Source organism: Lissotriton helveticus, chromosome 3_1, assembly GCF_964261635.1.
Source record: "Lissotriton helveticus chromosome 3_1, aLisHel1.1, whole genome shotgun sequence".
Classification (NCBI taxonomy): Eukaryota; Metazoa; Chordata; class Amphibia; order Caudata; family Salamandridae; genus Lissotriton; species Lissotriton helveticus.
In genome coordinates this window covers 500,962,275-500,987,194 of record NC_136061.1, presented here as the reverse complement: position 1 = coordinate 500,987,194, position 24,920 = coordinate 500,962,275, and the positions used below count along the sequence as shown (strand labels likewise).

General features: G+C 42.3%; 1 protein-coding gene across 1 annotated transcript in view; it reads left to right on the top strand.

Moving 5' to 3' along the window:
* LOC144823261 (signal transducer and activator of transcription 4-like) overlaps nucleotides 1-24,920 on the top strand; it is a 754,354-nt gene that overhangs the window by 251,609 nt on the left and 477,825 nt on the right. The window contains exon 8 of the mRNA XM_078681615.1: nucleotides 7,526-7,684. Within this exon, the coding sequence (XP_078537741.1) occupies nucleotides 7,526-7,684 (159 nt within the window). The remainder of the gene's footprint in view (nucleotides 1-7,525; nucleotides 7,685-24,920) is intronic.

Here is a 24,920-nt window from a genome sequence, read left to right as displayed (position 1 = left end):
GTAGTGAGTGCAGAGTAGTGAGTGCAGAGTGCAGAGTAGTGAGTGCAGAGTAGTGAGTGCAGGGTAGTGAGTGCAGGGTAGTGAGTGCAGAGTAGTGAGTGCAGAGTGCAGAGTAGTGAGTGCAGAGTGCAGAGTAGTGAGTGCAGAGTGCAGAGTAGTGAGTGCAGAGTAGTGAGTGCAGGGTAGTGAGTGCAGAGTAGTGAGTGCAGAGTAGTGAGTGCAGAGTGCAGAGTAGTGAGTGCAGAGTGCAGAGTAGTGAGTGCAGAGTAGTGAGTGCAGAGTAGTGAGTGCAGAGTAGTGAGTGCAGGGTAGTGAGTGCAGAGTAGTGAGTGCAGGGTAGTGAGTGCAGAGTAGTGAGTGCAGAGAGTGCAGAGTGCAGAGTGCAGAGTAGTGAGTGCAGAGTGCAGAGTAGTGAGTGCAGAGTGCAGAGTAGTGAGTGCAGAGTGCAGAGAAGTGAGTGCAGAGTGCAGAGTAGTGAGTGCAGAGTGCAGAGTAGTGAGTGCAGAGTAGTGAGTGCAGAGTGCAGAGTAGTGAGTGCAGAGTGCAGAGTAGTGAGTGCAGAGTAGTGAGTGCAGGTAGTGAGTGCAGGGTAGTGAGTGCAGGGTAGTGAGTGCAGAGTAGTGAGTGCAGGGTAGTGAGTGCAGGGTAGTGAGTGCAGGGTAGTGAGTGCAGAGAGTGCAGAGTGCAGAGTAGTGAGTGCAGAGTGCAGAGTGGTGAGTGCAGAGTGCAGAGTAGTGAGTGCAGAGTGCAGAGTAGTGAGTGCAGAGTGCAGAGTAGTGAGTGCAGAGTAGTGAGTGCAGAGTAGTGAGTGCAGAGTGCAGAGTAGTGAGTGCAGAGTGCAGAGTAGTGAGTGCAGAGTAGTGAGTGCAGGGTAGTGAGTGCAGGGTAGTGAGTGCAGAGTAGTGAGTGCAGGGTAGTGAGTGCAGGGTAGTGAGTGCAGAGTAGTGAGTGCAGAGAGTGCAGAGTGCAGAGTAGTGAGTGCAGAGTGCAGAGTAGTGAGTGCAGAGTGCAGAGTAGTGAGTGCAGAGTGCAGAGTAGTGAGTGCAGAGTGCAGAGAAGTGAGTGCAGAGAAGTGAGTGCAGAGTAGTGAGTGCAGGGTAGTGAGTGCAGGGTAGTGAGTGCAGGGTAGTGAGTGCAGGGTAGTGAGTGCAGGGTAGTGAGTGCCGGTAGTGAGTGCTGGGTAGTGAGTGCCGGGTAGTGAGTGCCGGGTAGTGAGTGCCGGGTAGTGAGTGCAGGGTAGTGAGTGCAGGGTAGTGAGTGCAGGGTAGTGAGTGCAGGGTAGTGAGTGCAGGGTAGTGAGTGCAGGGTAGTGAGTGCAGGGTAGTGAGCGCAGAGTAGTGAGCGCAGAGTAGCGAGCGCAGAGTTGTGAGTGCAGAGTTGTGAGTGCAGAGTTGTGAGTGCAGAGTTGTGAGTGCAGAGTTGTGAGTGCAGAGTAGTGAGTGCAGAATGCAGAGTTGTGAGTGCAGAGTAGTGAGTGCAGAATGCAGAGTTGTGAGTGCAGAGTAGTGAGTGCAGAATGCAGAGTGAGTGTGCAGAGTAGTGAGTTCAGAATGCAGAGTGAGTGTGCAGAGCAGTAAGTGCAGGTGCAGAGCGGTGTGTGCTGTTGAGTGCAGAGTGCTATGTGCTGTTGAGTGCAGAGTGCTGTGTGCTGTTGAGTGCAGAGTGCTGTGTGCTGTTGAGTGCAGAGTGCTGTGTGCTGTTGAGTGCAGAGTGCTGTGTATTGGCAATGTAAATGACAATGTCATTTGTTTATGATTTAAAGAAAAAAAAGAAATGTCATGAGCAATGCCAATAGCTCTTCCTTTAATGATGCCGAGACCATTGCATTGTAAATGCTTGTTTGACTTTGTCCTTTATTTTGGATATAGATTTAATCATTTAAATTTAAAGGCACAAATATATACTGTTTGTTTGTATAAAGTGTTGTATGTAGGATGTATGATGTCTATTTTTCTTTAGTAATTATGTGGAATGTAAATAAGTGTTTGTAAATGTAGTCATATATTGTTGCAAGTGTTATATGGAATATACAGCTTTTTCTTTTCATACAGAAATGTGATAAAAAAAGAATAAAAAAGAACCAAAACTTAGAAGGTATAAATAAAAGTACCGGTTTAAACAAAAGGAACTTGTGTTTGACCCTCAAGTCGATATTTGGAAATCAATAATGGTTTAGGCAATTGTTGTGTTTATTGGTATATATAAGGTCCAGCCTAATCCATATTCCAAGGAGCCTAACTCCTTAGCTATTCAAACCTGCTGACATATTGACATTTGCACGCCACGCATGTTACCTTTTGGACGACGTTCCATATGGCTGGTGATTGCAGCAAATAATGCAAAGCCAGTTTCCGGTGGGGGACACTGGTGTGTCTTTTTAACTACTGAGAAAGCAAGGCACTCCGAAGCCGACTCTGGATCGGCCCCAAAACTGTGATCGCTTGAATAGACGGTCGTATCTCCAGCCACACGCATTGCTGGAGAGACTTAAGAATTTAAAAGAGAAGCGAACATGTCGCATGTCGTCGTCTCTAGCGAGAAACAGGAGGTGCAGGCATAAGTAAAGAAAACAAGCTCCTGCAAGCCGGCTCTCACTGCCAATGTCTGAGAGCCGACTCACCCAGACTCTTCCCCCTTGCCAAGTTGAACGGGGGGGGAGGTCGGGTTTGCTCTACCTGGAATTTCTAGCAGCTCCTCTACGGGACGAGCCCTTTGTTGTCGGGCAACCCCCGTGCGGGCACCAATCCCAGTGCGGCTCTTTCCTGACGTCAGGAGTGCAGCACACAGGGTTCCGGAGCTGGTTTAAATGTTTAAAAGTTTAAATAGCGTGAACACAAGCCCGCGCTGGTGATAACACGCAGTGCCCTCACACTTCCCACACAAGCAGAGGCCATCCCCCGGGCCCGTGGTGGTGATCTCATTCTCACGATGAGATGTGTTGGGGGCGGGAGAGTAGGCTCAGACAGCGGGAGGGGTGGCACAGGAATCCCCCGGCCGTGATCTCACCATGAGATATGGGGGGGCGGGAGAGAAGGCTCAGACAGCGGGAGGGGCGACAGGGGCACAAAGTAGTGCTCAGCAACTATGCAGTAAAGAGTCTAATAGCCATGGAAGGAGACATGGCTGCCATAAGGCGGGACTAGCAGCCTCTAAACTAATCAGAAGGCAGCATTTAGAAAAGAACAAATCCACAAGCCAATTAAAAAGATAGATGGAAAGGGGGCGGGGCTTTCCCCACTATTCTGTATACAGCATCTCTCGAGGAGACAGCGCATGCGCTGCCTAGGCCGAGACCTAAAAAGGGCAGAGGCCGCTCCAGGAGCAGGAGTATTTGACTGCAAAATGATCCAGAGGCTCTGTGACAGCATACCTTTGGTTTGTTAACGATTGCAACATTGCAACTGGTACAACAATTCGGCCTGATCAGCTGAAATGTAGACCATTTATAAAGAGTCACAATAAGTGCTTTTATTTCACATTTTACATTCATATCAGCACACTTTAAGTTTTACAGCAGCATTAATACATTTTTAAAGCATCCTATTTCAGGCATTTTCTCTCTGTTTTCATTCCAGATTGTGTGAGAGAGAAAGTGAGTTTTCACAGACCAGCAGGACTTGAGGGAGGGGCTGCAGATTGAGTTTGATGTGTGGATCGAGTAGTTAATATGGAAACTTCAGCAACTCTGCCAAGTGTCATACATCTGAGGTTAGAATTAGATATGATGCAACAATCTTTGTATCACTGCTTGGATTGGAGTTTGTCAAGCAATTAGCTAAGCAAATAAACAGAGTGATGTATTTCTCTGCTTCATGGATGCACTGGCGCAAATTCATTTCTCTAAAGCTAAGCTCTCTCAATAAGACTGGGGCGGGGTTGCTGCAGCCAATCACAGTTATGGGCTGAGCTTTCACCCTTATTGTTATGTTATGTTATGTTATGTTATGTTAAACTAGGTTTATATAGCGCACGGCTACTCTAAAAGAGTGTCCCGGCGCTTTCCACATGCAGCTCAATACAGAACAACATAACAATAAAAGCAAATACAGAAGACAGACAAAGCAGGACCCACCCTACAAAAACTAAAGATTGAAAAGCCACGTCTTCAAGTTCTTCCTAAACTGAAGCAGATTGGGGGTACTGCGTAATGCCAGTGGAAGAGTGTTCCATAACTGGGGGGCCTTACAACTGAAAGAACGGCCCCCAGTGCGGGCCTTCCTCACACGCGGGACCACAGCTGTGAAAAGAGATTCAGACCGTAGCGAACGGGTTGGGCGATAGAAGGCCAATCTACGCCTTAGGTACCCAGCCCCTGAGCCAAAAAGTGCTTTGTGCATCAGCGTCAGGGATTTAAACATAATCCGCTTCCGGATAGGCAGCCAGTGGAGCATTTGCAGCAGCCCAGACGCTCGGGCTCGCCTATGCAAACCAAAGATAGCACGGGCAGCGGAGTTTTGAGCCACCTGCAAGCGCTGGACAAGGTAGTCAGGGAGGCCAAGAAAAAGGGCGTTGGCGTAGTCCAGCCTGGATCCGATAAGCGCCTGGACGGTTATCCGCCTATGCTCCGCAGAAAGCAGTGGAAGAAACTTGCGGAGCATTTTCAGAATGCCGAAACAGGTGCCGACCAGACCCAGGACATGCGCTCTCAGCGAGAGCTTATTGTCCAGTTTAACCCCAAGATTTTTAGCGACCACTGATGAGTGGGCGGGAGGGCACATTTCAGACGGCCACCATAGCCGCCACTCAGGGTCAGTGGCACAGCCGAAGAATAAACCCTCCGACTTACTGGAGTTAGCCTTCAAGCTGTTCCGCTGGAGCCAATCGAATAACATGCCCAGGCAACCCCGGATATTCTCTCCATCAAATGCTAGATCTTTATCGCATGTGAAGAGAAGTTGCGTGTCGTCGGCGTAGGAGACGATCCGGGCCCCATAAGCCTCCACCGCCGCCGCCAGAGGGGACATATAGATGTTGAACAATGACGGGCTCAACACAGAACCCTGTGGAACCCCTACTCCCAAAGGCGGCATCTCGGCGGAGCTCTGGGAAACCCAGACCGTCTGGCGGCGGCCTTCCAGAAAAGATGTGAACCATTTGAACGCCGTCCCCCTGATGCCGATGTCATAGAGCCTGGCGAGGAGCGCCTCATGGGGGACGGTGTCAAAGGCCGCCGACAGGTCCAACATGACTAGCATGGCCTTGCCACCAACATCCAAGGTCTCCCTGATGATCTCAGAGACCTCCAACAACGCCGTTTCCGTGCTAAAATTAGAACGGAATCCGGATTGGGAAGGATGGAGCAGATTGTTAGTTTCGAGAAAGCTCGACAAGACGCCATGGACATGTTTTTCAGTGATCTTCGCCAAAGCCGGAAGAAGTGAAATTGGCCTATAATGGGCCAAAACATCGGCATCAAGGCCAGACTCTTCTGTTGTTGCCCAGGTAACTGAGCTGGCCTTCATTGGCTAATTTAGGGCCCGATTCACAGAACTTAAGACAAAATCCTACACTTACTACCATTTTGGTATATACAGAAGGCACTTACTCATTTTGGTATTCAGAGAAGGCACTTACTCATTTCGGTGTTCACAGAAGTTAGGAGTCCTAACTTTAGAACTCCAGAATGCCTTCTGTGAATACCGAAAGTCTTAAAGTTAGGATTCTTCTCAGTTTAGGAGTCCTAAAGTTAGGAGTCCTAACTTTACTACTCCTAAACTGAGAAAAATCCTAACTTTAAGACTTTCGGTATTCACAGAAGGCATTTAGGAGTCCTACAGTTAAGAGGTCTAACTTTACTACTCCTAAACTGAGAAAAATCCTAACTTTAAGACTTTCGGTATTCACAGAAGGCATTTAGGGAGGAGGGCTTTGATGTCTTGAGCGAACGATGTTTCCAGAACCTGCTTCTTCACCGTTTTCTTCCAGGCGGAAAAAGAAATTTGTGTTAGTTGTAAACTCGCTTCCTCTATCCTCTGGGTGTTTATGGCCTGGACCAGGCTAACGTGCCATGCTGAACCTTCCACCTTGAAAACTGACCTCAGCTGGTATCTGAGTGTGTGTACTGGTGCCTTCAGGATCCTGAGGTATAGCTTTGTCAGTTCCCCCTGGCATGACAGGGCCGAGCTTCAGTCTCAGAGACTTTTGAAAACTATTTTTGGGGCCCCAAACCTGTACAGGAACCTGGCTGTTCCCAAGTTGCTAGTCATCGCATTCAACAACATGCCACAGGCCGAGGTGTACAGGGAGGTCAAAAGCATCCTGCAGTTCTTAAATTGAAAGCATTGCAGTATATTCTAAGAGCAGGCAATGCTAAGCTTCCTTTTCCTGATCTTCCTTTGAAATTTTGATATACGTTTTTTAGGGAATGAAAGGGGGATACGGTTGAACAGATATGTCAGCTTTGGCAGATAAACATTTTAACAAAGTTGACACCCCCATACATTGTTAGAGGTCAATTCTTTCATTTAGCCAATAGTTGATCAATACTTTTAACCACCTTCCCCAGATTATGGTCTGGGATTTTTTTCAAAAACTGGACTATGAAGGCACCCAGGTATTTAAGTTCCATCTTGACTTCCCTGCTGATATATTGTACATTCCTACAGATGATCTCAGATTTGGCATCATTTATGCTATTCCCAGAAAAAGTCCCACACTCATCATTTAACTCCTCCAGTCTGGGGATGGTCTTGGCCTGATCAGCATTATAAACTATGAGGTTATCTGTGTACAGGGCGATCTTGTTCCTGAATCCCTGGGAGACAAAGGGTATAACTTGTGGATCCATCCTGAGGGATTGGGTAAACACCTCCATGTATATATCAAAGAGAAGAGGAGAGAGTGGATACCCTTGCCTAGTGACTCAGGAGATGTTGAATGGAATGCGTTGTAGTGACATACGTTGTAATGCATGCGATGTAAAGGCTGTTGCACTGTAACAGCCGCGTTGAAAAGGTAGTGCGTTGTAATGACTGCGTTGTAATGGATGTTTCCCCAAATAGAGTAATGGTGATAAGTAATCTTTAATTAAACATTGGCAGCACACATTATTTTAGATGTCCCCTTTCTTGTTGAAGTGAACTATACAAACATTCTCACTCGCTCACTAATACGCATGGAAGACTGTTGTTAAAAGACTCATTATAATCTGATGGGGGGGACCAGTGGATCAATCATCAAGTTAGGAATTGTCCAAATAAAGTTGGTTAAAACAAATTACCACAGACCAGTCGCCTCTCCTGCTGTAAATTAATTGCAGGACGTTGATGTCATCTAGACTTTAGGCCCCTTGAAGTTCCAGGTCAGCTCTTAATGGTGTGTAAAATTCAATCTATGGAAATTACCCAAAACTTTAGGTTACATCAACATCACGTGTTCCTGGTGAACCAATTTTTTCATTCGTTGAACTTAGCTTTAATGCAAGTCACATGATGCCTGGGCCAAGAATATTTTCAATGTAGTGTAGTATACAAAATAACCAGATCGATTATTACAACTAAACACTATGTCGCAAACCTTTCTGTAGGTTTACTCTGCTGGCCGAGAGTCTGTTTCAAGTGAGGCGGCAACTGGAAAAGTTGGAAGAGCTGCTGAACAAGATCACCTATGAAGGGGACCCTATCCCACTGCAGAAGCCCCTGTTGGAGGACCGTGTCAATTTCCTAATCGTCAGCCTCTTCCGAAGGTAACTTGAGACGGATGGTTTCCATTGTGTTATCTGCATGGCACTCTGTGTCAGACATAGGTAAAAATGCCATTTGTTTTACTTGCCTAGCGTTTCTTTCAGCCTTACTGGGCCTGGTTAGGGGCTGCCCATTATTTGGTTTGGTGATATGATGGCCCAAAATGCCTAATTCCGGATGGTAATGAAGAATAGAAATACCATATACATAAATATAACATGCAAATCCAGGCTTACCAGGCCCATTTCTACATGTCAGACCTGCTTCTGGGACCAAAAATCCAACTCTATTCCGATAACATTACCACCTGCGCACAGCTGGAGCTACATGTAATTGGGGTAATTGCTGCGGTTCAGAGCGTTGGGGTGGTACATCCAAGGAAAGCATGTTGAGAATGGGAAGAGCTTTTTCCACTGTGGGGCTCGAGAAGGATGGGGCCAGGCTGTCATTTTACCCTAATCCTCACCAGCTACAAATTTAACAGGTGTATATTTGAACCTGGCCAATTCTGGATTTATGGTTCTGGACTCAATAATTTCAGGAAACACCAGATCAATTGTAGTATGGTAATGACTCTGTAGAGGTGTCATAGGTACATGAAACCTCGGGACATGTTCATTGATTTTTATTATGGACATTCAACTTGCTAGATATCTGTCGAAATCTCTAGCACATTTTGCAACTTATAATGCTAGTGATATGGCATCATCTTGCTGTATAATACTAGTGCTGCAATCTATGGCTAACACTACAATATATTTATTTCAAATTCAATGGCTAGGCTTTTCTCAATATCTTCAGACTTGCTTACAGTAACATCTCAAGGATAGTTTTCAGTTCTGACAACTACTGATACCTGACATCATCAGATCTGGAGAAAATCCCATCTCACAGGAAACCCTTCTATATCCTCATGGCCACCTGATGGCATTAGGAAGGAATCCTTCACTTTATGCTGCAGTCTACACCCTTTCACAACTCCACAACCACAACATTGGTCATACATTGAGACTGGTACTTGAGTGCATGTTTCCACCATCAGGCTTAACACTTACTTTGTTATCTAGGGCTTCCGCGGCTACAACACAGCACAAGTGTTGCACACACATATGGGTACGTTATCCCAATATTGATTGCAAGATATCAACTTCACAATATTACCAAGATAAGAAGAGGTGGAATTGAAATAGTAAATCTGCATTCCCCTTTGTAAACTCATATTGAAGATATTGTGCGTACAGCCCACACATGCCTTACATGATCTTTTATGGAATTCCTGTCACTTGTCTACCAGAGAGCACCAGCAATCTTTAGAAAGCCATAAGTGGAAACTGTCCCAACATCTTTAGAGCCCTGATATGTGGACTACTTTGTTTCCCTTACTGTTCTCAAAGGCTCTTACTGGCAAAATAAAGCAGCCAGCTATGTTCGTCTGGGCAGCAGTCCAAGGTGGCCAATATCTATGGTGGGAATTGTTTTCAGGATTGTGGATGCTGACTATCCTAGAGAGCTTGGTAGTGTTCTATGGCAACCAGCTTTTCTTGCATTTTTGTTTCTCTATGCAGTCACTGAAATCTCATTCACAAAGATCCTTTGTAGGTACATCAGAGTGTCCTTGGTCACCTTCTTCAGCCTTTTCCACTCAGCCACAGCATGCATTTACTCTGCAACACACTCCTTCTACACAAACACACAGACACAGTTGTTTTCTTGGTTGTTACCGAGATACAGCAGTATACACGCGTAAATGCGGTATACGAACGTTCACGGATTGTGCCGCTGGGGGACTTACGATTGTAGGATACCCCCATAAGTGGTGGGGAGCCAGTATGAGTACTGTGAGTTACCACCTGTCATCCATGGTTCAAAGTTGAAATCCAGTGAGGTGAAGTCTGGCCCGAGCTCTGATGAAATTGCCGTAACAGAAGATGGCAATGAAACATGTTGGCCCATCCTAAAGTGGTCTGAAACATGCAGTTTGTTTTTAACCTTGAGTAGGCTCACTACATGGAATAAAATTAGTATCTTATACATGTGAGACTTTACTCAATTAGAGTTTGAGAAAAGTTGTTTTCTTTTCTCACATTACGGGGTGTTGTTTAGACACACACTTTTGTGCATATTCTTCTTTAATTGTTTCTTCACCTCTTGTGTTTTACACTGGATACTTTTTACTTTTTCTTTTCACGGGTAAGAAAGTTACAGATGATGAGAGACGTGGGCAAACTGGTGAGTACCTACCAGCAGCTCCTCCGGTGATTCATATGTGAGATACCTTCTCCCCTCTTTTTTGCATACACCTTTAAAGAGGGGGTACATATTCACGGGTGGACTGATATACGTGTGCTTGAAAGATTTCTTGTGGGACATTTAGGACTGGTTGTGACAGGCAATTGACTAAAGCCAGCAGTTGAGTGGAGAGAGTAGTACCCTACCCCCGTTTCTGAAAAAATTATTAATATGTCCTAACCAGTCAGGTCTATTTTGTTGATTGTCGCTTATGAGTGGAGGGTGTCCGGACTGGTAATTTCCCTCTTCGGCTCCTTATTGTGGATTTTTTGTTACCCCACCAGTGAAAAGCTTCTTAGGGCAGTTTGGGTCTGGAGGCATCAAATGTTGTATTTTTCATCCTCCCCTCCCTTCTTCTCTGGGGTTGTTCTAGTGCCCCCTCCATAATCGACTGTTTGGGGGCGCACCTACAACTTCCCAACACTATAGCTCCCCAATACTATTTTCCTATATGAAACAACTATGGTCCAAAGCCTGTAGCCAGAATCATCTATGGTACCACAAATGTGATTTGTAGGGACCACTGCCTTTGGGAGGCAAGAGCAAAGGTTTCTTAAACGTAGTGCGCTACTCATTACTGAATTCTGGCCCTCATTATCTTCCCCACAAGAGCCTTCAGGGCCTGTTAAAACGATTGATTCCTTTCAGACTCACCTTCCTCTCCTCCAGCTCCAGCCCCATGGAAGCCAGCGGCGAATGTAAAGGCTTCCTTGCATACACTCTGCGGCTGGCCGGCCATCTGTTTCTCTTACTCTTTCATCTTCTCCTAATGCTCGGGTTTCACCAGAGGTATCCCTCCCTGCAAGGTCTGGACACCTCCCAAGCCAGAAGGAAATTTTCCCGCTCCGGACCATTCACCATATGCGGAATCTGGAAACCTTTTTCTGGCAACTTTCGCTGCTTCTCATTCTCATGCGCGAGAAGACAAAGATTACCAGATGAAACTGCAGTTAGTGAAATTTCATAAATCACAAAAACAAAATAGAACTCACGCTTTCGATTTATAAGGAAGTTTCTGTCTATTCTTCAAAGGCTAAGGCAAATATGATCCAGGGAAACTGTCCCTGTGTTTTAAGCTTCTACTAGGAAGCAGAGAATCACAGAGATAGAGTAAACAGGTCAGAAGAGCTGTGTGCTGTCAGATGCAATCATCTGATGACTCTTATTTAGAACTTTATAGAATATTGTGAATGAGTTGTCAAAGTTTTAGCAACTTCCACATGCCTCAATGAGAATTCTGCAATGCTCTGCCCTCTTGGCAAAAAAGAACTGATAGTTTACAATGGAAGAAAAAACGGTGGAACACCTTTCTTTTCTGCTTTTTCGTTTTTGGGTTAAGCAATGAGCACAAGAAAGAACGCAGGGCATAAATGGGATTTAGGAGGCAAGATTCATTCACAAGTTAAAAAAGTAGGTCAGAGAACCTGCAGACATCTGTTCTACCTGAAGTCTGGGAAATTATGTAACTGAAGTGATGCATTATCAGATTGAAGATTATATATTAAAGGTAAGCTTCCACATTCTGAATTCATTGGAGGTGAACCTCTAAGGGGTTCATTTTAGGGTGTGACAGCGGAGGAGCATCTTCCGCTGATACTGTGACTTCCAAACCTATGGTTCACATGCCTCATTTCAATGTGGGTGTATATAGAAAGCCTAAATCACAGGGGATTCACATAGACAAGAGATAACGACCTTCACTGTCTAGCTTTCTGGTTATATTGGCACATATTCTAATACCAATTAAAGAGACATTAAACCTAACATCAAAACTAAAAGTGCTGCAAATATGCCCAAAATTCCAGAATATCAGTAATATCAGTGACAGTCATCATTCTAGAAATTGATTGAATGTTTAGTATCTTATTTCGTCTTGATGTAGGTATTAATCAAAGAAAGTTCGAAAAAAACTTTAACATTTTACAGGAATACACTTAAATGCAGGCACGTTTGAAGTTGGCCAGGGCCTAGTGACCTCAGGGGTACAGGGCACCTCTTGTGACAGGTAATGGCTGTAATCTATGGACCCGAGGACTGAGTACCACTGCACAGGCTCACTGAAACACCAAGGACCACTTTTTTGGTCTCTGACTTTCAACAGGTGGTGAGAGTGAGCAGTCAAGGTTTACTTTTGAAGAATGAAGGGGCATATTATCAAGAACGGGCGTTAAAAATTACCGCCAGTTTAGCGGCAGAAAACTGCCGCTAACACTGCGATAATGGGCTTGATAATATGCCCTTGAGAATTTCAATAGAAGTCCATGTTCTGGTGTGAACATGGGCTTCTATTGGGATTCTCCATGGCATATTATCAAGCCCATTATCGCCCCTTTAGCTGCAGTTTTCTGTCGCTAAACCGGCGATAATTTTAACGCCGTTCTTGATAATATGCCCCAAAGTAGGTTTAGGAACTCCAGTAAAAGTAACTAAAATTCCTTCTACTCCTCCATAATGCTGTGTTCAATAGACTAAAACCAGGTATCCTGTCAGTTTGGTCAAATGGTTTTTCAGTACAGAGTGAACAGTTCTTCTCTATCATTCACCTTAGGTTCTTTAACAATATTTGCTTGACACTTTGGGTTACATAAAATAATTTTTTTTAACCTGAACCAAATTAAGACTATGGGCTCCATTAGGATGACGGGCGGACATTGTCCGCCCGCCACCCTATCGTAGAACGGGACCGCCCGCCATAAGGGCGGGGGTCCCGTGGGGGGAATTAGGATGCGCCCGCCACAGTGGTGGGCACATCCTGTAGTTTTAGCATTGTGGCGGGCGGTGCACTCTGCACCGCCCGCCACAATGTTAAAAATGCTTTTTTGCATTTGCATATGCAAAGCGGCAGGCACCGCGTGGTGCCTGCCGCTTTGCATATGCAAATGTGGGGGTACCATAGGTACCCCCCATGTGCCCCCGACAGTGGTGGCAACCAGGGGGCCCTGCAGGGGGCCCCCGCAGCAATCTCCGCCCGCCTTTCTGTGGCGGCATTGCCGCCGCGGAAAGGCCTCTACTTTTTGCCATTGTAATATAGCTGGCGGTGTCCATTGGACACCGCCACCATATTAATCTATTATATCCGCGGTCGCAAGGCGACCGCGGCGGTAAAGCGGCGGACGGTCTTTCCGTCCGCCGCTGTCCCCTCCGCCATCCTAATCTGGCGGAGGGGAAAACGAGAGTGCTTGTCGGGCGGATTGCCTCCGCCAGGGTGGCGGTGGACACCGCCACCCTGGCGGAGGCAATCCGCCCGACATCCTAATGGGGCCCAATATTTGGAAATATCTCTGCTTACTCAAAGTTATAGTATATCAGTTAAACATGTGTATGGAGAAACGTGGTATGTTTATGGACCAACACATTATAGAATAAAAAATATTTAAAACAAATTTCCCTATGTAAAATACATTGCTGTTTCATGATAGACGTTGTTGCTCCTATTTTTACAATGATAAAATGTAAAACATTAAGGGGCCCATTATGATGGTGTAATGATCACCATCGCCGAGCCGTAATGTGAAATACCCCCGCCATATTACGATGGCGGTGGGTATTGCGGCGGACGCAAAGTCCGTCTGCTGCTTTTCCGCCTGTCTGCAATCCTTACCATTGCCGACCGGGCGGACCTGGAGCCAGTAATATGGTGGCAGTGCCTAGCAGGCACTGCCAGCCATATTATGATGCGGGTGGTGAAAGGCCTTTCCATGGCGGCTATGCTGCCATTGAAAGGCTGGTGGGGATTGGCTTTGACGGCCCGTTGCGGGCCCCCGGAGGAGTGGGGGGGTGCACTTGGGGTGTACCCATGGTACCACACTGCAGTTCCCTTCACCAAGTGGCAGGCACCACATGGTGCCTGCCATGTGGTGCAGGGAAATGCTGTGCATGCCCTTTTACCATTGCGGGTAGTGCTGCAGCCAGCAGCACCATCTGCAATGGTAAAAGCCAGTATGGTGGGCGCATCCTAATTGGGCCGGTGGGACCTCTGCACATCTGGCGGCTGGTCCCATCACCGTTGTGGTGGCGGGCGGACTGATGTCCGCCCGCCATCATAATGGGCCCCCATGTTGATAAATTCTGAGCAAGTACGTGCATAGGTAAAATCTGAAGTCCAGGTTCATAATCAAGGGTGAAGTGCAGCAAAGGTGCAGCAAAATGCATCGTGGAAATGTTGTCACCTGTGGTCGAACTGCACAGTAGTGTTCACATATGGGCATTTCATGTGCATCATATTCAACATGTTTAGTGAAGAATATGGATAAAAATTAAAAACTTTAATAGAGTCCATTGTGAAGTTGGGCTTTGTGTATGTTACTTTTTGTTCACTGACAAGATGCAATAGTCTACACACTGAAGACACTTTCTGGACAATTTCATGGCATTTCAATGTAAAGACATTTTCTTCACCTCTTCATAAAACACTAAGGGCCCGATTCCGATGTTTGATGGACTTGAGTCCGTCCAACATCGGTCAAGAACAGTGACTGACAGACCTACTAGTGTCGACGGTTACGGCCCTGCAAGTACGATGCGACCGAACCCTGTTCGGTAGCAATAATATGTTACACAATGGGAGCATGCATTCCACCCAGAATGCATTCCACATTGTGAAATGGAGGGGTGCAGTTCATCCCTGCACCCTGTGGTGCGTGCCAATGGGTGCAGGGATCAACAGAGGGGCACCATTAGGTACCCCAAGGCCGTCATTTGGCAGCCTCGCACCCATGGGGGCCCTACTGGGGGCCCCCCAAAGACAGTCCGACTGCCTTTTCATGCCATAAACACAGGCACGAAAAAAGCAGTGAAAAAATGCCATCGTACTCCCTCAGTCGTAAAGGGGCGGGCAGGGAAGTACTGAAGAATTTCCGGATGGTGGACACACTCTCCGAGCCAGTCGTGAGCCGTCCAGAAATCCGAGTCGTGTTTCTTTCCAACCGAGTCCATTGGAATGTTTGTCGGAAAGGAATCCGGCCGGCACATTCCGATGCTGGCAGAAGGGCTCTGAACATCGTTTGGAGTCCTTCCAGCCGAAATCGGTATCGCCCCTTTAATCGGATACATTAGAAGCCCCTCACCTTTTTTGACTACAATGCCCTCTCCCGTCTAACATGTAAATGAGATTTGATTGAAATCTTGACCACTGGCACTGTATAGCTCTCCATTGCCACAGGCTAGGTTCAAGTTCTACAAATACCAACAGGAAATCTACCAGGATAAAATGTTAAGATATAAATGTAAAACAGACAGTAATCACTCGGATAAACACTGATTCCACATGTTAGACTTTATTCTGAAATGAGGAATTCAGGAAAAGTAAAGAGTAATTATTACCTGAATTCTACAACCATGGTTGTAGCCTTCAAATATATCTTTGTGAAAATAATATTGATACCCATGCATGGATTCTAATATAGTAGTCTCAGTTTGGGGCCACTGATCTCACCTAGGTTGCCCATTTTCTGATTTGTTGTAACCCCATAGCCTGTAATGAATCTCCTCCTCTCTCTTTGTCCTGGCAATACAATTTCATATTATAAACTGAGAAGATGATGGGGCGTGAATGTTTTGTGGGAAGAGACAGAGGGTCCACAATTCTGTCCATTTTTCAGCAGTCATCAGCTCTGTCTTTGCTCTTGCACTATGATTACATGATATACAGTGGATAGCAAAATGGAGAAACAAGATCATGCATAGATATTATTGATACACAAAGACCAACCTGTTTCACCACATATATCTATACCTACCTTTGGGAGTTATTTAGAACCTGACGGACAGTCAACATTTCAGCCCAGGGGATAAACCTGTTAATATTTTTTAAAAAGCTGATGGCAATATGAATAACGAAACATTGATGCATAAAAATGAAATTGCATCTTTATTGACGGATTCGCCTGTTGTAAATTTTATGTTAACCCTGACTACGAAATACGTAGCTAGGCAGCTCCTGAGACCCAGGCTCGAGGTCACTGATTGACAGATCACAGGTGGGGTGGCATATAGCCAGCAGACAAATGCACAAACAGGAAATGCCACATCAATCCCACAGATAGACGCAGAGATAACACTATGGTCCAGGGAGATTGGTCCCAGTAAAGGACTTGGCCAGAGGGAGGCGCATGTTCCCATAACACCATATAGTCAGATGCCACATGAAGTTAGGAACACTTAGCCAATCAAGACACTGCACACACAGTACATGCAGTGATCATGCGCTCCCCAAGCCGGACATCTGGACACGTTACCAATTGGTCGCATTGTGTCCATGGAATGTCGAGGCCCACCTGGATTCCTCATCCAATAACTTAAGTTATGGCTCCAAAGAAAGAGATGTACATTCCTTTTCAAAAAAAGTTCGCCTGAAACATTTTCTTAATTTCAATAAACTGTGACAAAGTCTATGTTAGACCTTTTATAAATTGAGAAAGCTGCTTCCTATTCCTGTTTTCCCTAAAACAAAGAAGCTAAGGTATCTTGTCCTCTAAAACTACCAAACTTATTATGGAGACACCATTAAAACACATCCAAACCCAGTTCCCCACACAGGCTAAGAAACATTAATAAGGTTTGCCAAGAATAGCACGCACACCCAAAGGCACATACATTTCTCTGGCCAGAGGAGGGAGTTTTTTATACTATCATTCTTGAACACATGAAAACATACATACAAACCAAATACACAGGTCAAACGATAAATAAGACAGAGGCATTATTATAACTATGGGCAATTTTCAAGGAGGGCCATATCAACTGTTACAGTTAGCAAGTGAGGCATCAGCACCTCCTCAACCATATGGAGGTATGGAGGTGCTCTCACCCGCACTCTACCCAGACCAAGATACTTTAACTCGCCAGTTAAAGAAGTCGGTAACCCCCACCGAAAAACATGCAGTTAGGTCCAGACATGAGAGACTAACAGGCCAGCAGGCCCAAGCAGTAACAGAGCAACCCCAGCCCAGTGCAAGGTCTCCCAGAAATCTGACCCTAATTGATTTAGGCAAGCGAACACACAGGTGACAGGGAGGTTTGTATCGGTACTAGATAGTCATACAGTTAGCAGAAGTGAGGAAGAGAGCCCCAGTCCCCCAGGATCCGATTAACGCCCGATTCCGATGTCGTTCGGAAGGCCTCAGATTCGGATTTGGCTTTACTGGATCCGATTCGTATCCCTTGTTTATGACCGAATCGTACACAGGTACGAACGACCAAGTATGATGCAAAGTGTGCGTACGCGCTGACCTAATCGTTTCTGGGACCCGAACTTGTCCGTACGACTCGTTCATAGACGAAACGTGCCGCGCAATGGAGCCCGATTCCGACTGAGTGAGTACGATGCACAAGCCGGGCAGCTGCTTCGCCTTGGTCTCAGTGAGACAAAACGGCTTTCGGAAGTGTACTTCGGGGTTCCGTGCAAGGCTCCCTTTCACCCAGGGCTCTCCGAATCAGTCATGGGTCCCCCCAATCCAAGCATGCACAATGTGGCGGTCACCATGGGTTGTCCGCCACAGGGTGTATGCTCTTCCCCACACACCCCTTTTTTGCTATAAGATCCTGTATATGCGTCTGTACACAGGCTCCCATGGAGTGCATTGGAACTCTGAGCGAATCGAGTCCGTATGCTTACGGACGCATCGTACTCGCTTGCTCGCACTCCCTGAGCACGTTTTGTACAGAAAGCCCTCCAGATCTGAGCCGTATGGAGGGCTTTCCGGATTGGATCGGATTTAGACCCTAAGATTGTGGAGCACAGAGTAAAGGAGGGTGCAGGGACAGAATATCGACAGAAAAATATTGAGTTGCAAGAATATAGAGTCAAGAATATCGATGGTGCGAAATATTGAGGTAAGTTTTTGTTAAAAATATCAATTTTCTTGTTATATACAAATATAAAATTTGTAAAAATTGATGGCAAAAATATCGATGTAAATAATATCGTTTTAGTTATTTTTTCTAAAGTTCTATTTTTTTGTAATTTGGTATTCGTAATTTTATAATGGTTAAAATCATTTTTTTATGTTCAAATAATTGAATAATTTTTTGGTTTTAAAATCATTTTTAGGAGCGGGATGTTGGGTTTTAGGGGATATGGGTGGGTAGTAAATCGAAATTTTTGCAGAAAAATTACAATATTTTCAAATTTGTATATATTTTAGGAGCGGGATGTTGTGTTTAAAGGGATAAGGCTGGGGAGTAATTAAAAAATATTGTGGGGCAAATAAAAAATTGTTTTAAGGTTTATTAAATTCTAGGAGTGAGATATTGGGTTCATAGGGGGTATGGGGGGGAGTAATTTAAGAATGTTGATTAAAAAAATGAATATAAATTACTATATTAAGAAATATATCATTATGAATACAAAATAATAAATTAAAACTTAAAAACAAAATTAAATTTTGATGTCAATTGTGTGAAAAAAATTCATTATTTTTAAAATAATGTAACAATTTAGTTGAAAATAGTATTATTAGTAATTCATTTAAAATTTAAATTAGAACTACAATTTAGTTTTCTAATATTTGATAGTGTAAAATGAGTTTACAAGGATTTAATATTGGATTATAAAATAAGTATGTTTATTTTGTAATTTATATTATAGTTTTAAATATATATTTTTGTTGTGTTTTTTCACATTTATTTAAAAAATATCAAAACATTTATTTTCATAAATTTTTATTTTAAATATATTTTTTTATCAAATTTAGGGGACCATTAGGATGGCGGGTGGACTGCAGTCCGCCCACCACCCTAGTGGTGCTGGGACCGGCCACCAGGGGTGCGGCTGTCCCCCACCACCAATTAGGATGCAACCGCCACCCTGGCGGTGGCATCCCACATCTTTAACATTGTGGCGGGTGCTGCTCTAAGCAGCACCCGCCTCAATGTCAAAGAGGCATGTAATGCAATGCCATGCACCACGTGACAGGCACCACACGGTGCCTGCCACCTTGAGCATGGAAATGTAGGGGGATACCATAGGTACCCTTTAAGTGCAGCTCCCCACCTTCCCCACCCCCCGGGGGCCCGCAAAGGGCCCCCAAAGCAATTCCCACCAGCCCTAACATTTTTGTTAATAATACATTTTTGGGAGTTAGAAAAAAGAAAATAGGGGGGGTTATTTAGTTCTTTCATCAAGTTTAGTTGGATGTGGAGTTGGAATGGTAAATTATTATGATTTATTATCCAGCACTTTCCCTGAGTTTACTTGGATTTGGAGTTGGAATAGTAAATTATCATGGTTTACTATCAAGCACTTTCCCTGAGTCTATTTCGATTTGTAGTTGGAATAGTACATTATTTTGATTTATTATCCAGCACTTTCCATGACTGTACTTGGATTTGGAGTTGGAAGAGTACATTATTATTGTTTACTATCCAGCACTTTCCCTGAGTTTATTTGGAATTGGAGTTGATATACTAAGTTATTACGGTTTATTATCTAGCAGTTTGTCCAATATAGTTATTTTTGTAGTTGGGATAGTAATCGTTTGGGGGGGTATTATTCAGCTTTTTCTCAGCGTTTAGTTATTAGTTATTATGTATACTTTTTTGTGCAGTTTATATGTATATTGAAATAAGTAAATAAATGTATGTTAGTTTTTATTGGCAACATTTCTTTATGCAAACACATGTATATTTTTATTCACAATTACATTCTTTTCATTAGATGTTGTTATGAAATGTAACAGAAATCATTAATTCTGTTGTTTTTCATATTTTATTACAAAGTATAATATATTTGTAACATTTATTTTTCATGCATACATTTGAAATAAATCATATATTTATACATATAAATTTCTGTTTAACAGTTTCGAGAAATAGTTAATTTTTTGGTACCATAGTCATGTAATGGTAAAGTCAAATATTTTTAGTTTTTTTAATTATAACAGTTTCATTTGTATTGTTTATTATTTTTTAGTACAAAAAAGAAAACATTTGTATACATTTGTGTTTACAATTTTCTAATACATTTTATATATTTTATGATTTTTGGAACATTGTAAAATATGTATTTGACAAGGTTATATTTTCTATATTTTATTATTTAATATTTGTAATAAAATAATATTTAATATGTTAAATAATTTACAATTTTTTTAACAAAAATATTTTGTACCACAAATATATTTTTTGCCACATTTTCACATTTGTTGTACGTTTACAATGCATGAAATAAACATATATTTTAATATACATTAAATATTTCTTTTATTTTGCTTTTTCGATAATATACCAGTTAATGTATACTTTACAATTTTTTCAAATATTTTTTTAGATATTGGGAAAAAACATTGCAATAAATAAAGTTATACATATAATTTTTAACGTTTTTTCAATATTTTCTATTGTCGATGGGGAGTTAGTCTTTTTTGAATTTTAATTATGCAGCCATTTTATTCTTTTTTCCTCACTTTTCTGTCTATCAGTTTTGTTTTTAGGTCATTTTGGAAGACGGAACCTCGCGTTGGGAGCTGCGTTTTGTCAGTTCAGGTAAGTTTAATTTGATATTTAAGTTAGTTTTAGGGCAGGGGTAAGGTGGTAGTAGTGTAAATAGATTTGTTAGGGCATTATTTTATAGTTTTTGGTGTAGTTAGGTGTTGTTTTGGTAGTTTAGTGTTTTATGTGTTTGACGTAGTGTTGGATATAATTAGTGTTTTATGTGTTTGACGTAGTGTTGGATATAATTAGAATGTTATGTAGTGTTAGTTATGTGTTTACTAAATGTATCTTTGTGTATTTAATGTTGATATTAATGCTTGTGGGTTTGTATTTGTGTTGTGGGTGTGTGTTGTCTTCTTTTTTATTTACAGGTTTTGTTTTGTTGGACGGATGCAGCTGCTGACACTTTTTTTGTTTTAATAAAGGAAATTGTTTTGATGAAAAGTTTACTTTTTTCCTGGTTTGTTGGAGCATTTTTTAGAACTATTTTCAGGTTTTTTAGGGTTTCTTCATTTAGAGGTTTGCAGCGTTGGACTTTTTTATACAGTTGGATTTTTGCATTTTTTATTGGGCTTTGTTATCCAATGGATTCGGATTTAATTTGTTTGCTGTGGATTTTATCGTTTTTGAGGATATTTTATTGCTACATAACTAAGTTTTTCTTTATTACTGTGGTTCGGAAATGTATCTTTTTTTATTCCTTTTTTTCCTTTATAATTATATTATGTCATATTATTCTGTGCTCTATTGTACATTTTATGACATAATTATATTTATTAATAAAAAAGGAGAAATCTGTTGTTTATATTTGTTATAGTTGTAAGATTTTTACAATGTTTAGTAATTTGTTTGGTTTGAAGTGTTGATTTAGCAATCATGTCTAGGTATTCTAGACCTTGTGTGTTTGATTATAATCTAGGCTTTTGTTGCAGGTACTCGTACATTGTTTTACTTAATTTACAAGTTTAGGTCCGATTTTACTTAGGGATTGCTATACTTTGAGTTCTTGGCAGCTCTATTCCTTTTTAATTGATTCCATTAGTTTGTGAAGTGTAGGTTGTCCCCTTCCTATTGTGTCTTGGAAGAAATGTATGCCATCCTTCCACCGCATTGTTGGTTTTAGCTTTTTGAGCTACAGTACTAGCGTACACGTTCCACCAGGGGATTTGAAATTTTGGTTGTCTACAGATCCCTGACCTAGGTACCCTTCCCACCCAGGTGTCTTCGAAGTAGTCTAGGAAAGGTGTTAATTTACTTTCATTAGCTTGATGGAAAGGACTTTCTATTAGTAGGTTATAGTAATTGGCTACTTCAGTTGTTGGGAGATAGGCCAGGGCTATGAACTTTTTTATTTGATATGCAAAGTTGCTATTTGTGGAATAATCTATGTTCAGGGTAGATTTTTGTGGTGCCTCCATATACTCTGATTAAAGTGGTAATAGCAACTTAGTATTGCAATGTGTGGGTATAATTTTAAGATAGATTGAATTATTGCCTGCTCAAAGTCAATGATTATTCTTTGGGGACAGTCATTTTCTGTGAATTGTTTTACTATTGTTAGGAGCTCCATATGAGTGGTGTTCTGTTTATTAGGCACTAATGTATATATGAAGGGGATATTTGTATCCTCATATTCGCCGTTAATGGTATACAGCTGGTAGAATGGCTTGGGGCAAACTTTAAATGTGACGTCCTAGAGTGGCGGGACTACCAACCACAATATTAATGCTTGCAGACGACACCCTGCTAATATCCGGGGCCTCTATGGGCCTCCAATCTAAACTGAACGCCTTTGTCACTTTTTGTGGGGAAAGAGGACTAGAACATAAACTCGTCCAAATACAAAGTTATGATGATTATTAAAATGTTAAATATATTTTTAATTTTATTGTATCGCTTTGTATTTACTAGTAAAACAATTAATACTTACTAATTGCAGTTAATGAACTTAATTACATTGATGTTGTTTGTTGTTGCAGTATGTAGAAGCTATGAAGATAAAAGTATTTATTAGTTAAAATTGCTTTTTATTTATCGTTTATTAGTTTGTTCTGTTAATTTAGATACTTAGGGGCCCATTAGGATGGCGGACGGACTTTGTCCCTGGGGGCCCGCAACGAGCCCTCACAAGAGATTACTGCATGCCTTTCCGTGGCAGCAATGCCGCCACGGAAAAGCATGTGTCCGCACCCATCATAATATGGATTTTGGTGTCTAGCAGACACCCCACCATTTTAAACTCTTTTCCACCCGGTCGACTTGTCGACCGGGTGGAAAAGCGGCGGACGGTCTTTCCGTCCGCCATGGTTCCCCTGCCATAGTAATATGGCGGGGGGAAATGGGTGGCGGGCGGGGTCAGGTCTCGGGCAGATCGCCACCGCCATGCGGGCGGTGGCGATCCGCCCGAGATTCTAATGACCGCCTAAGTTTGATATTTTTCTTTAATGTAGATTTTGTAGTTTTCTTCACAGTTGTTTATTGTTACAGTTTTTGGTGCAGTTGTAGTGAAGTGTAAGCTGTGAAATAAAAGAGAAAAGGTTATATTTTTAGTTAATTAGATTATTTTCATAATTTAAGACCACATGCATGAAGCTAAAGAATTGCGAATCCTTAATAGCGATTTTTATGGCATTGCTATTTATGAGTCACAATTCTTAATGCATGTAGGAATCACTAAATAAATTGCTATTTATACACAATCTGTAATAGTGAGTAAAATCTTTTTTCATTAATTCCTTTGGGTCTAGAGGGCCATAGGAATAAATTGGAAACTGTTTGCAGTTTGATAGTAACTATTTAGCTATTGCGTTTTGAGTTGATGTATCCTAAAAATACCTTTAATAGTCTCAAATGAGGCTATCCTGAGAATTGGCTTATTTGCGACCGGTAATAAGCTTAATGCATGTGCTCATTAGTCTTTATTTTAAAACTTTTTGTAATACAAATTATATACTTACTATTTTTCGTGGATGAAGTGTCTTTCATTGATGTTGTTGTTTTGTTGAATTTTGTGGTAACTAAAAAGAAAAGTATTTATTAGCTATGTTTTGTATTTTTATTACGTTTACAAAATTGAAATAACTTTCTTTCTTTATAGGTTAAGTTATATACATACTTTGTTATATTTTTAATGATGTTAATTTAAATATTGTGGGCATGAAAATCTTTGTCCTGTTTTTTTTAGGTGGATTTGTAATGAAGTTTAATCTGTGATATTTAAAGAAAAACATGTAATAGTTTTAGTTAATTAAATGAAAAAAGGCAAAGTATTTACATTTTGTTGTAAAGTTTCGTTGTTATCTGTATTGTTGGATTTTTTATATAGTTGTTTTTGTAGTTCTTCTTCCTTCTGTGTTCTCTCTCTTGTAAAGTGTCGCATTTACTCCTTGTTTGTCTGATATACTCTAAAATTGGGTGTTCATTAATTCATTGTTTATATAGTGTTTATTTAATTAGTAAGCGTTTCTATTGGTTTGTGTTCGTTTAGTTTAAATTCATTGGTCGAAATAGCATTTTTGAACTTTTTAGCAGTTACCTTTTAATTAGTTTAATATCTAGGGGCCGAATCCGGTCGGAAAGGCTGTTCGGAGCTCTTCCGACCAAATCGGAACGTGTCAGCCGGATTCCTTTCCGACCGAGCCATTCCGATGGGCTCAGTTGGAATGGAATCTGACTCGGATTTCCGGATGGCTTATGACGGGCTCAGGGAGCCTTCAGTATTCCCCCGGTCACCTCTTTACGACCAAAGGAGCACAATGGCAGTTTTTCACTGCAGTCGGAAACTGTCTCTGGGGGCCCCCAGCAGGGCCCCCATGGGTGTGAGGCTGTTGAATGGCAGCCTGGGGGCACACCTGTAGTGTAGTTCCTATTATCCCAATAGGCTATGCGCATTGGAATAATATCTTCAATAGTATAGACGTAGGACTGTGGTTAACTAGGTCTTCTACTGACGATATTAGACTTAAAGTTATGTGTGCCAGCTAGCTCAGAGTTCACTAGAAACTTTCTCGAATAGGCAAGGAGGAGTTTAACCTCCCTGGATAGACAAGAAGGGATTTAGTTTCTGACAACCATAGAACATGACAACTTTGCTCCCCCCTAATCAAGAGTATATCTCTAGAGTCGTGTGAAAACAAAAGACAATCATTTTACTCAGTCAGTACGTGCATACTTAGTTCCACCAGATTGTAGAGAAAGAAGAGATGGGCGTGTTCAATAAAAGGTGTTATTTATTGATCAGTCTCTTTTTCTCATACAAGAGAAATGAATCGCTACAGTTGCAATACTTAAGGTTAAGTAAAGTGCATACAGTAAAAGCAGGATTATAAAATAATACTGTAAAAGCATTGATATGGTTTCTTAGCCATATGATACTTTAAAATGGATAAAAGATATACATACATATATACATTGACTAATCGTACTCAACTGGTGCTTCTAACTACGCCTACCCCGGTGTACCTGACCTAAGCCTAATATGTGGGCGGGAGTAAATAAGTAGCAGTTTAAGTTAAGTTT